At 47.8% G+C, this 12,008-nt stretch overlaps 1 protein-coding gene across 3 annotated transcripts in view; it reads left to right on the top strand.

Moving 5' to 3' along the window:
• Positions 1-12,008, top strand: part of usp25 (ubiquitin specific peptidase 25) — a 64,328-nt gene that overhangs the window by 33,735 nt on the left and 18,585 nt on the right. For all 3 annotated transcript variants that reach the window (XM_015960135.3, XM_054730454.2, XM_015960133.3), the window contains exons 11-18: positions 2,156-2,283; positions 3,446-3,541; positions 3,635-3,799; positions 4,140-4,378; positions 4,470-4,540; positions 4,610-4,838; positions 11,117-11,377; positions 11,712-11,863. In XM_015960135.3, coding sequence (XP_015815621.1) covers positions 2,156-2,283; positions 3,446-3,541; positions 3,635-3,799; positions 4,140-4,378; positions 4,470-4,540; positions 4,610-4,838; positions 11,117-11,377; positions 11,712-11,863 — 1,341 coding nt within the window. The remainder of the gene's footprint in view (positions 1-2,155; positions 2,284-3,445; positions 3,542-3,634; positions 3,800-4,139; positions 4,379-4,469; positions 4,541-4,609; positions 4,839-11,116; positions 11,378-11,711; positions 11,864-12,008) is intronic.

The raw sequence follows: 12,008 nt of genomic DNA, 5'->3' as shown, positions 1-12,008 counted from the left end.
CTTGTGGCTATCAGCTTGTATAAGCACACATATAAGGTAAGAAACTGCCACTTTTGAGTTCTACTGTTTAATAATAAAATACATGATACATTGGATTTTTCAAGAAGATGTTTCCAGCCAGGGAACGAGGAAATTACAGCATGGAAAGCAACAGAGTTGCAAAAGTCAGCAAAAAAAGACAAAAAAAAAAAGCACAGCGCATGTGGTACTCAAAAATTTTGACAGTTTGCACGTCTGCAGTTGGATCAGGGAATTTTTCATGTGTGCAAAGAACAGAGCAGCTTGGTGTTGGCCTCCGATTCCCCCTTCCCAGACGCTCAATTTGCCAGATTGTGAACTGGCGTTAGAAACAGAAACTCTCTGTCTCGGCTGCCCTCGATCGAGAAGATTGGGTCCTGGTGTCTCTTGTTGGAACACCAGGATATCCAGCATCAGCCCTGGTAGACAGCACCACTCTCTGGAGAATGTTGTCTCTTTCCTCCTGGCTCAGATGTTGTGAAGCTGTTTAGAAATGAATCGGGAACATTTGTTTACATGACTAGATTCATATCTCAAGCCAGTGCTTAGTTGTTTACATTGTTTTTTACTCAGATGGTTAAACCTCAGCTATGCTGCAGCTCCAGCTGTGTGAGGTCTCTGTCTTCTTCCATAAGAGCTGCTCCATCACTCCTCCTGAATTCAATTCCTGAAACCAAAACAATGACAGTAATGATAAAAATAACTACTACCTTCAAGGGGATGATTTACTGTATATGATGCATTTTTTGTAATCCAACATTGGAATTTGTGTTCTTATTTAGGTTGTTGTGTTGCCTTGTCCTGTAATGCAAGTGGTTTACCAAACAATCTTAGTAGCTTGAAACATTGGATGTTCTAACACGATAATATTAGCTTAGCTTGTTAGCAAGCTTTATCCAAACTAATAGCTATAATTAACCTAAAACCACCATAAATCACCAGCAGCCACAAAGCCTTATGCTAATAAAGTAGCATCATGCTACTGTCCAGCTCACCAGTCATTAAACCGGCTGCTGTGTTTGTCAGAGGAAGGAGCACTTGCTTTACATCTCCAGTGTCATGGCTAAATATGACAAATGTCAGGTTAGCCTAAAGTAATGTTGTTACTTAGTCGCTCGACATGGTGCTGGTTTTCATACCGGGAAGGTCCATAATGGGGGAAAAAACAAGTCAATGAACAAAGCTAGAGAATAAGCGAGGCGAAAGATTATGTTTGTTTACAAATTGTTTTCTGAGAAAGACAACTCTGCGCATGCTCAACTTATTTAATCTGACTGAATGCTTGATGTATGTATACTCATGGCATGATCGGATCATTTCAGTTAGTGTCCATGTAAACAGAGATTTAGGATTTCCAATCAACCAAGATTTGAATGGAATAGGGCAAATTTGGCACATGTAAATTTAGCTATTGTTTGTATTTAGTGGTTTGAACTAATGATCTCGTTTAGAAATGGCTCCACAGAGATTTTTCAACATGTGTAAATTCTGCTTTTTGGATCTTCACGTATTTCCTTGGACCGTCTCATTCTGTCGAGTGCTGGACTGAGCTCTTAGTTCTAAGACATAAATATTTATGTGCTCAGCCCTTTCAAGTTAAAAGACCTTCTAGAAGCAGCAGCTGAACTGCTTTTGGTGACTTTGTGGAAGCCAGAAAATCTACAGACCCATCCCAACTCTTTTCTTCTACTCTTTAATGAATCATTTACCCATTAATTATAGAATTGTGTTTATAATTATTCAACCCTTAAAAAAACCTTGAAATCAAACATTCAAAGACCTTCCTCTTCGTGATACATAAACAGACTAACTGCAGTAGTAAGGACCATGTTACCACCCTGACCTAAGTAGTGTGTTAGTAGTGCGTGTTCTACTGAGTCAAACACGAGGCTTACGTTGGTGTGGAAAAGAAAACTAACGTTAAGCAGTTATTTTGATCAGGAGACTGAGAACAGACACATGGAGTCCGTCCTCTTCATTCTGATTTGAATGCGTTCACAGCGTAGCAAAGGTAGATGAACAACATTTTGCTATTCTGTACACACAAGAATCGGAAAAAGGAATTGCAGTCAGTCTTGCAGTTTTTAAAGGTTCACCGAAGAATGGTATCAGTGATCAACATCCAAATGTCTTCCAGCACTGGTTTACCGAACTCCCACCTGTGCTGACCTTTGAACTGTCGAGATTTGAGTTCAATCAGGCCCTCGGGCGACCCGAGAAGATCCACAGCAAGCTGGAGTTTTCGTCTGTGCTCTACATGGACAGGTGACTGACACGCTAAAGCACCTGGGCTCTCATTTATCAATCGTACTTATGAACAGATCTGTGCATATTTTGTGCGTAGGACCAATGTTACGCATTGTGTGGTATTTACCAGTTTGCACTTGTGTGTAGAAATGTTCCTACATATTAGAACAGCTATGACCGTGTGTATGAACAGCATCTAGCGGTAGAACGGGGGAACCACAGTACTGAAGGTCTCAGTCGCCCACACATGTTCCTTATCCACAAATCCTTTTACCCAATAAATAATTATGTCGATGGAAAAACGGCCTTTTCTCATATTTGGTGCTAAAACCAATGAAAGACACGTGTGACCGACGGGATCTGACATTACGTCATGGCTAATCTGTGCTTGTGGAGGATTTAACAACGCGTGCACACTAGAGGGAACACATCCTCCGTGAGCGCTCTGCTCTCCCGAAAGAAATCCTGCTATGCTGGGATTTAGGGCCCTTTGTGGCGCGACAGACAAACCTCACGAATCTAATTCCACTTCATGTTTTATTTTACAACTACGAGAACCCTTCAGAACCTCCTCTGCTCCCAGATCATACACACGCCGCGTTGCCAAGGTAACCAGACTGAATTAGAGCTCAGAAGAGGCAACTCAGACAACATTTCCAAATAAAACAAAGTTTAAACAGAACGGCTCCTTAACAGCCCGCTACTCCATGATTTATCAGATTCATTATTTTGTTTCTGACAGGAACCTCTACTCTGTCCCGACTGCATTTTTAGTCTCTTCAACTTGTTTGGTTCTTTTGTGCTTCGGCAGCTAGTGTCTCGATCTCGCTGTCCAGAAAGGTTTTCTTTGTTTCCGGGGAAACAATGGAAATTCCCTCACGTGCTGAGGACGATGCGCGACCAAATATGGTTAATTGAGGGCGTTTCTGAATGTAAATGACCGAGAACGGACACATGCACCTGGGTGCATTTATTATCAGACAGTTGAGGAGGAGCTTGCGTACGAAAGGCCACTGCATGTTTTATAAATCAGGTTTTTGACTGTTTGTACACACATTCTAAATTTCATTCGTAGGAAGGAATATAGGACAGTTTCTACGAGCATTTGTTAAATGAGGGCCCTGGTTTGCTCTGTTTACTATAACACAGTGTTACAGTGACGTTGCTGCTGCATGTTCAGGTACATGGACCGAAACAGGGAAATAACTAGAATCAAGAGGGAGGAGATCAGAAGGCTGAAGGAGCATCTGACGCTGCTTCAGCAGCGACTGGAGAGGTATTCCTTGACCTGCTGGGCTCTGGAGGGATGCCAGACGCTGTTATTTTGTTTCTCTCTCTGTGACGCCTGATCGCTTTCGTTTCCTTCCAGGTATCTGAGTTATGGTTCCGGCCCCAAGAGATTTCCTCTGGCGGACGTCCTCCAGTACGCTATGGAGTTTGCCTCCAGTAAACCTGTGTGCACATCCCCGGTGGAAGACATAGACACATCAGCACCCCCTGGTGGCACAACTGGACAGCAGTTACCATCGCCAAGGCAAGCTGAAGCTGTGTTTATTGCTGCTGTCTAACCGCTAAGCCCTCCTCATTACTTCTAAGGATGTGGCTGCGTTGTGACTCATCTATGAAACCTCTTTCAGTGTGAAGCCAGTCACGATGCTCTCTAGTTGGTTTATATTCACTGGGATGTTCCCTGACCTTTAGACATTGTCAAGCCCGCTCATGTGTGAGTGCCCCTCGTCATTCATCACTATTTAATGAAATCTAAATTATAAGGGCACCAGGTTTTTTTTTTTTTTTTACTTCACCACACTTTAAAATTTGCATGCTGACCAGTCATCACCCATCAGCCTTGCTGTTGTTTATCTTTTCTGCAGCACAGCCGAGCAGGACGCCCTACCTCCTGCAGAGAGCTTGGGCCCCACCTCAGCTCCCTCCACCGCTCCTTCTGTAGCTCAGCAGCAGAGAGTTCCTGTTCATAAGCCCTTCACCCACTCCCGGCTACGCCCTGACCTGCCCATGCACCCTGCCCCACGCCACATCACTGAAGAAGAGCTGAGGGTGCTCGAGGGCTGCTTGCATCGCTGGAGGAGCGAGGTGGAGAACGACACCTGTGGTAAGTCTCTGAGACCACTGCTGGAGATGGACACAGAACGTTTGATTTGCACACATTCACTTATTGGACATGACGGTCTTCCTCCTGTCAGACCTGCAGGGCAGCATAAGCAGAATCCACAGATCCATAGACCTGATGTACTCCGACAAATCCATGATGCAGGTGAGCAACACTCACACATCGGTGCACATCACCCGGCAGCTCCTTTTGACCTCCCTTGTATTTTTGTAGGTTCCATACCGGCTTCATGCAGTGCTGGTCCACGAAGGCCAGGCCAACGCGGGTCACTACTGGGCGTACATCTACGATCCTCATCAGTGTTGCTGGATGAAGTACAATGACATCTCCGTCACCAAGTCGTCCTGGGAGGAGCTAGTCAGGGACTCGTTTGGAGGCTACCGCAATGCCAGTGCCTACTGTCTGATGTACATCAACGACAAGAAGCCATTCCTCATCGAAGGTGAAAATCAGCCGCTGGCGTTCATGTGTGGTAACGCCTAATATTTTGTCAAAATTGAAACTAGAACAGTGCTCTAGAACTGGTCGCATTTGTCATGCATCAGCTGGTAATTCTATTAATTATTAAGGAAAGGATTCATTAAAATCAGTTGTCAAATGTATCTGGACAGCTCAACTCTCCAGAAAACTTGTAGAAACTAGGGAAGCTCCGATCCAATCCCGTGATCAGAAACCAGGCCCAATCAAAAGATTTAAAAAGGATTGGGAGTAAATGATCGGAAAACACGACTTTTTTAATTTATCCTGAGAGAGAGATTTTCAGATGGAGTAACAATGGCTTAGTTGCCATTAGTTGGTGGAAACGTGCATTGATCAATTCAGCTGCATACCGAGGGAGTAAACAACTTGAAATATAAGCAACGATGGTACTTTTAAATATGTTCATAATATAATGAACATATTTTACACATATCCTGACACTGTTTTATAATCGGTGTACTTCCTAAACTAGTGAAAGTGAAACTTTAAGGACAACGTATTTTAATGCTTTCTTGAAAATTATCAATTCGGACTGTATCGGTAGATGACTCCGAATCGAATCGGGAGCAAAAATATGTGATTGCAACATCCCCAGCAGAATCGTTGTCAAACTGTTGACTAGTAGCAGATGAAACAAACGGTTTGATCTGAAACCCTCAGGTTAAAGTTCAGGGGTCTCATGTGTAGCGTTATGGATTTATGCTCTTTTATGAAAGAGAAACCGTGCTACGTATTAATTCGGAATATTAATTTTAATAAATCAATAACCAAATTTTATATTGTTCAGAAGACTCAAAGGTTGTTTTCATCCATAAACTGCCGATAATATCTGAGTGTCTGTGTTTCAGTTCAATGAGGAAACAAGTTTGAAGGATTAAAAGTTTTAATTATTCAAATTAAACTAATGATTTTGGAGCCAGGCCTGGGGTTGGGGCCCGTGAGCGAGCGCCTGGTGGCCGGGCTTTCGCCCATGGGGCCCGGCCGGGCCCAGCCCGAACCGGATACATGGGCTCGTCCAACTGTGGACCCACCACCCGCAGGAGGAACATGAAGGGTCCGGTGCAGTGTGGATCGGGTGGCAGACCAAGGCGGGAGCCTTGGCGGTCCAATCCCCGGACAAGGAAACTAGTTTTTGGGACATGGAACGTCACCTCGCTGGCGGGGAAGGAGCCGGAGCTTGTGGCAGAGGTTGAGCGGTACCGGCTTGATATAGTCGGACTCACCTCGACACATTGCATTGGCTCTGGAACCCGAGACCTGGAGAGGGGTTGGACACTCTACTTTGCTGGAGTTGCTCCGGGTGAGAGGCGGAGGGCTGGGGTTGGCTTTTTGTTAGCCCCGAGACTCTCTGCCTGTGTGTTGGGGTTTACCCCGGGGGACAAGAGGGTAGCTTCCTTGCGCCTTCGGGTCGGGGAACGGGTCCTGACTGTTGTTTGTGCTTATGGGCCAAATATCAGTTCAGAGTACCCACCCTTTTTGGAGTCCCTGGGACGAGTGCTAGATAGTACTCCATCAGGGGACTCCATTGTCCTGCTGGGGGACTTCAATGCTCACGTGGGCAATGACAGCTTGACCTGGAGGGGTGTGATTGGGAGGAACGGCCCACCTGATCAGAACTCGAGCGGTGTTTTGTTATTGGACTTCTGTGCAAGCCGCAGTTTGGCCATAACGAACACCATGTTCGAACATAAGGATGCCCACCGGTACACTTGGTACCAGGGCAGCCTAGGTCACAGGTCGATGATAGATTTTGTAGTCGTATCATCTGACCTGCGACCGTATGTTTTGGACACCCGAGTGAAGAGAGGGGCGGAGCTGTCAACTGATCACCACCTGGTGGTGAGTTGGATCAGATGGCAAGGGAACATGCCGCGTAGACCTGGCAGACCCAAACGCATAGTGAGGGTCTGCTGGGAACGCCTGGCAGAAGAACCTGTCAAGACGGTCTTCAACTCCCACCTCCGGCAGAGCTTTGACCACGTCCCGAGAGCAGTGGGGGACATTGAGTCCGAGTGGGCCTTGTTCCACTCTGCGATTGTCGAGGCGGCTGTTGCTAGCTGTGGCCGTAAGGTGGCCGGTGCCAGTCGTGGTGGCAACCCCCGTACCCGCTGGTGGACACCAGAGGTTCGGGGAGCCGTCAGGCTGAAGAAGGAGGCCTACAGGGCGTGGCTGGTCTGTGGGTCTCCGGAGGCAGCAGACAGGTACCGGATAGCCAAGCGGGGTGCAGCAGTGGCAGTTGCCGAGGCAAAATCTCGGGCGTGGGAGGAGTTTGGTGAGGCCATGGAGAAAGACTATCGATCGGCTCCAAAGAGGTTCTGGCAAACTGTCCGGCGCCTCAGGAGAGGAAGGCAGCAACTCGCTCACACTGTTTACAGTGGGGATGGGGAGCTGCTGACGTCAACTGAGGCTATAGTCGGACGGTGGAAGGAATACTTTGAGGAGCTCCTCAATCCCACCAATGCGCATTCCGAGGAGGAACCAGAGCTGGGAGGCCTGGGGATGGACTGTCCGATCTCGGGGGCAGAAGTTGCTGAGGTAGTCAAACAACTACACAGCGGCGGAGCCCCGGGGGCGGATGAGGTTCGTCCTGGGTATCTCAAGGCTATGGATGTTGTAGGGCTGTCATGGTTGACACGTCTCTACAACATTGCGTGGTCATCGGGGGCAGTTCCTAGGGAGTGGCAGACCGGGGTGGTGGTCCCCATCTTTAAGAAGGGTGACCTGAGGGTGTGTTCCAACTATAGGGGGATCACACTCCTCAGCCTCCCTGGAAAGGTCTACTCCAAGGTACTGGAGAGGAGGGTCCGATCGATAGTTGAATCTCAGATAGAGGAGGAGCAATGTGGTTTTCGTCCTGGCCGTGGAACTGTGGACCAGCTCTATACCCTTGCAAGGGTGATGGAGGGGGCATGGGAGTTTGCCCAACCAATCCACATGTGCTTTGTGGATTTGGAGAAGGCTTATGACCGTGTCCCCAGGGGCACCCTGTGGGGGACGCTCCAGGAGTATGGGGTGGGTGGCTTTCTGTTAAGGGCCATTCAGTCCCTTTACCAGAGGAGCGTGAGTTTGGTCCGCATAGCCGGTAGTAAGTCGGACCTGTTCCCAGTGAGGGTTGGACTCCGCCAGGGCTGCCCTTTGTCACCGGTTCTGTTCATCACTTTTATGGACAGAATTTCTAGACGCAGCCGTGGTGTGGAGGGTGTCGAGTTTGGTGGCAGGAGAATCTCGTCTCTGCTTTTTGCGGATGATGTGGTCCTCCTAGCTTCATCCAGCTCTGACCTTCAGCTCTTGCTGGGTAGGTTCGCGGCCGAATGTGAAGCGGCTGGGATGAGGATCAGCACCTCCAAATCTGAGACCATGGTTCTCGACCGGAAAAGGGTGGCTTGCCACCTCCAGGTCGGGGGAGAGGTCCTACCTCAAGTGGAGGAGTTTAAGTATCTCGGGGTCTTGTTCACGAGTGAGGGTAGGAGGGATCGGGAGATCGACAGGCGGATTGGTTCGGCATCTGCAGTGATGCGGACGCTGAGCCGATCTGTCGTGGGGAAGAGGGAGCTGAGCCAGAAAGCCAGGCTCTCGATTTACCGGTCGATCTACGTCCCAATCCTCACCTATGGTCATGAGCTTTGGGTAATGACCGAAAGAACGAGATCGCGGGTACAAGCGGCCGAAATGAGTTTCCTCCGTAGGGTGGCCGGGCTCAGCCTTAGAGATAGGGTGAGGAGCTCGGACATTCGGGAGGGACTCGGAGTAGAACCGCTGCTCCTCCGGATCGAAAGGAGCCAGTTGAGGTGGTTTGGGCATCTGGTCAGGATGCCTCCTGGACGCCTCCCTGGGGAGGTGTTTCGGGCATGTCCTGCCGGCAGAAGGCCCCCGGGTCGACCCAGGACACGTTGGAGAAGTTACATCTCCAATCTGGTCCGGGAACGCCTTGGGGTCCTGCCGGAGGAGCTGGTGGACAAGGCCGGGGAGAGGACGGCCTGGAGCTCCCTAGTTGGGATGCTGCCCCCGCGACCCGGACCCGGATAAGCGGAGGAAGACGAGACGAGAGACGAGATTTTGAAAATTGACAAACAGGAAATAACAATCACATTGGCAACTTTGTGGGACAATCTTTTAACAGTTTATATGCTGTTCTTGCTCAAATAGACCTTCTGGTGAATTTATGAAGATTGAGAATGTTGTGACATGAATGCGTGTGTGAGTCTGATTTTGCTTCAAGAAGAAACAGGTGTCTGAGTGAAGTGATGGTTTGGATAAACTTAGGTCTTATCAGAGAACTGCATCAAACGCTAAAACCGTGCTCTGTCTCACCGAACTCTTGTGGACCCTCTTTCGGATCCGGGCCGTGGAGGATGTTGTGGTTCATCCAGATGACACCGGCGGCTGACAGGAGACATAGGTGTCGAACGGAACCGGTCCAGAGTTGCCCTCGGTACACGTGGATGGTAGAGCGTTTTATCGATGCGCTTTCTTAAGTTAATTCACTCAGAAATCAAAAGACTCGGTAATGAGTCTTCGTTAGAAGTCGCGATTCAGCTATTCTGCCTGGCTTGGCAGAAACAGCGTGAAAGGGGGGAAGAACGAGCCAACAGGCTCTGCCCCCCCTTTGGTTTTCAGGTCTGTTCTCTCTCGTTGTCCAACACGAACTGAATCCAAAGACTGAAAACTTACCAAAAACCTTTCTCTTCTCAAATCAAAACATGTGCGTCATCAAATGTGTCTGGAGTTTACTGTGGGCAAGATGTGTGTGGGTGTGTGTGCTTGAGTGTGAAGGTCAGTACCACACATTCTTAACATTATTTAAGAATGGATTCATTAAACCATTATAATTACCCCAAAGCATACTAGTCATTCATTTGATTAAACACATTTATAATGAGCAAAATGATAATGGTTATTTTAACATTAAAATCAAGAAAAAGAAGTTTAAACTTTATGTTTTGACTTGGTCTGGGTACAACTCATGTAAACACATCTTCTGGTAGACTGCAGGTGGCAGATGTTATGGTTTCCTCCCAGACTCGCTGGCGTTCAGGTCTTAATCTGTGGGTGAAAGTTCTCAGCGACCCAGCTATGACCCAGCTGAGTCCAACACCACCATTGTGACAGAAAACTCATATTTCCTCACGTTACACATGTATCAAACATTGCGTAGAATCCTTACTAAAACCGTAATTAAGCTCAGCAAAAAAAATGTACTTACGCCAAGTAGGTTTGTGATCCATCAAACGTGGAGTACGCAATCTCCACTTCATAAACCAGAGGCTATCTAGAAAGGTTCTCAGCTGCATTTTAGTCACATCCCGCCCTCACCACGCCCACTTACTGCCATAAATGGCCAGTGCAAAGTGCCTTGTGGATCTCATGCATACACATAAGCCGGCTTTTTGCAGCATTTTGATTACGACCGCAGATCAACGAAGCGCTATTTCACAGAAGCAGAAGTTGAGGTACTTGTGGGTGAGGTGGAGAAATGAAAGGAAGTGCTTTTGCAAAACAAATAAGAGAACATCCACGGAGTGGCGCAGCGTTGCTGAAGCCGTCAATGCTGAGTTCTTCAGAGAGATCTGTGGCGGATATAAAAAAATGGTCCAAACGGGATTCGATCCCCAGACTCCCAGGTGAAAGTCATGCACACGCTAACCAGTCACCCAAACGGAGAGCTACCCTGTACATGTAGCCAGGGCGCATGATCAATCGGGTCACAGTGACAGGACACACACTGTCACACACGCATGACATTCTGTCTCAATCTGCCCCCCTGCTGATATTCTGCATTCCGTATTCTGCCCTTCAGGCTGCGTGTGTGTGTGTGGGGTAGGGGGGGTCTTGTTCTGTGTGAAAACGAAGCAGTACAAGTGATAATGCTGCAGGATTTCATAATTGTATCTTCTCAGCAGCAGCACTGCAGGCGCTCTCCATGTCCAACATGTGTGTAAGCCAGCTCCTTAGTCAACTTAAAGTTGTGCACATTTTTTCGCTACGTTTTCTTTCATAAATCCCAAAGTTTGCGTGGAAAGTTGCTTACGCAGTTTTCCGACCCCGTTTTGTGTGCAAGCAAGCTTGATGAATGAGGCCCCTCCTCTGCAAAGCCAGTCCTTATTCTTCCCTCATGATCTAACTGTAAAGTTTCCTAACCATCCAGCACATTGCTGATTCTACCTTTTAAAAGAACGCATTACAGGATTTTGGATGTTTTCCTGCAGACCCTTTAATGTTGCTCCTCCCACTTTGTTACAGAGGAGTTCGATAAAGAAACAGGCCAGATTCTCAGTGGCATGGACAAACTGCCCCCAGACCTGAAGCGGTATGTGATTGAGGACAACGAGTTGTTTGACAAGGAGGTAGAGGAGTGGGACGCCATGCAGGCCCGCAAAGCCCAGCAGGAGAAGTTAGACCTGGCCTCAGCAGCTGCTGCTTCCACCGCAGCGTCCAGCACTTCCACGTCATCATCTTCTCCGCAGCCAATGAGCATCGAGTCCAGTCCTCCAGACAATGCGGGTATGGGTCATGTACTCCAAAATCAGAACAGCAAAATGGGTTTTAACACAGGACTTAGTTAAAGGCCTTCATGTTAACAACATTAGACTTTAATCAGCGTTTAAGTCATTTAAAACCTACAGTTAAACCTGCACTTCATGCTTCTCACTCGCAAACTAGACTCCAGTGTTTTCCTGCTGAGTGACAGACGACTCTTGCTACTGCTCGGTGTAAAAGTGAAAACGGTTAAAGACCCTCCTGCTCATTAGCTCAGGATACTTGTTACTTCCTTTAACTCGAACTGCTTTGATGTGGGTTAAAGCACCTGCCTGTTGGTGGTTTTCCCTTCCTGCAGCTCCTCAGCAGGACCCAGAGTACATGGAGCAGCCGTCACCCACAAACGACTTCAAGCACCTGCAGGAGGACACGGAGAGGGCCATCTCCAGAGCTGTTGCTGCTGCTGCTGCTGCTGAGCAGGACCGGAGCCCTGAAGCCTTATTAAACACTGTACGTTCTCTTAGGTCAATGCTTTTACCTGCACTTCAGTTGTCCTTGTGACATTGTTTCCTTCTGTGTGCGTGCTGAAGAATGATTTTTGTTAAGCAAATTTAACAGCAGCTTCTAAAAGTGTAAACAGGAACATGGGCGTGTC

This window comes from Nothobranchius furzeri, chromosome 10 (genome assembly GCF_043380555.1).
Source record: "Nothobranchius furzeri strain GRZ-AD chromosome 10, NfurGRZ-RIMD1, whole genome shotgun sequence".
NCBI classification, from domain to species: Eukaryota; Metazoa; Chordata; class Actinopteri; order Cyprinodontiformes; family Nothobranchiidae; genus Nothobranchius; species Nothobranchius furzeri.
The sequence above is the reverse complement of the archived record's forward strand: the minus strand, read 5'-3'. Positions and strand labels throughout refer to the sequence as shown.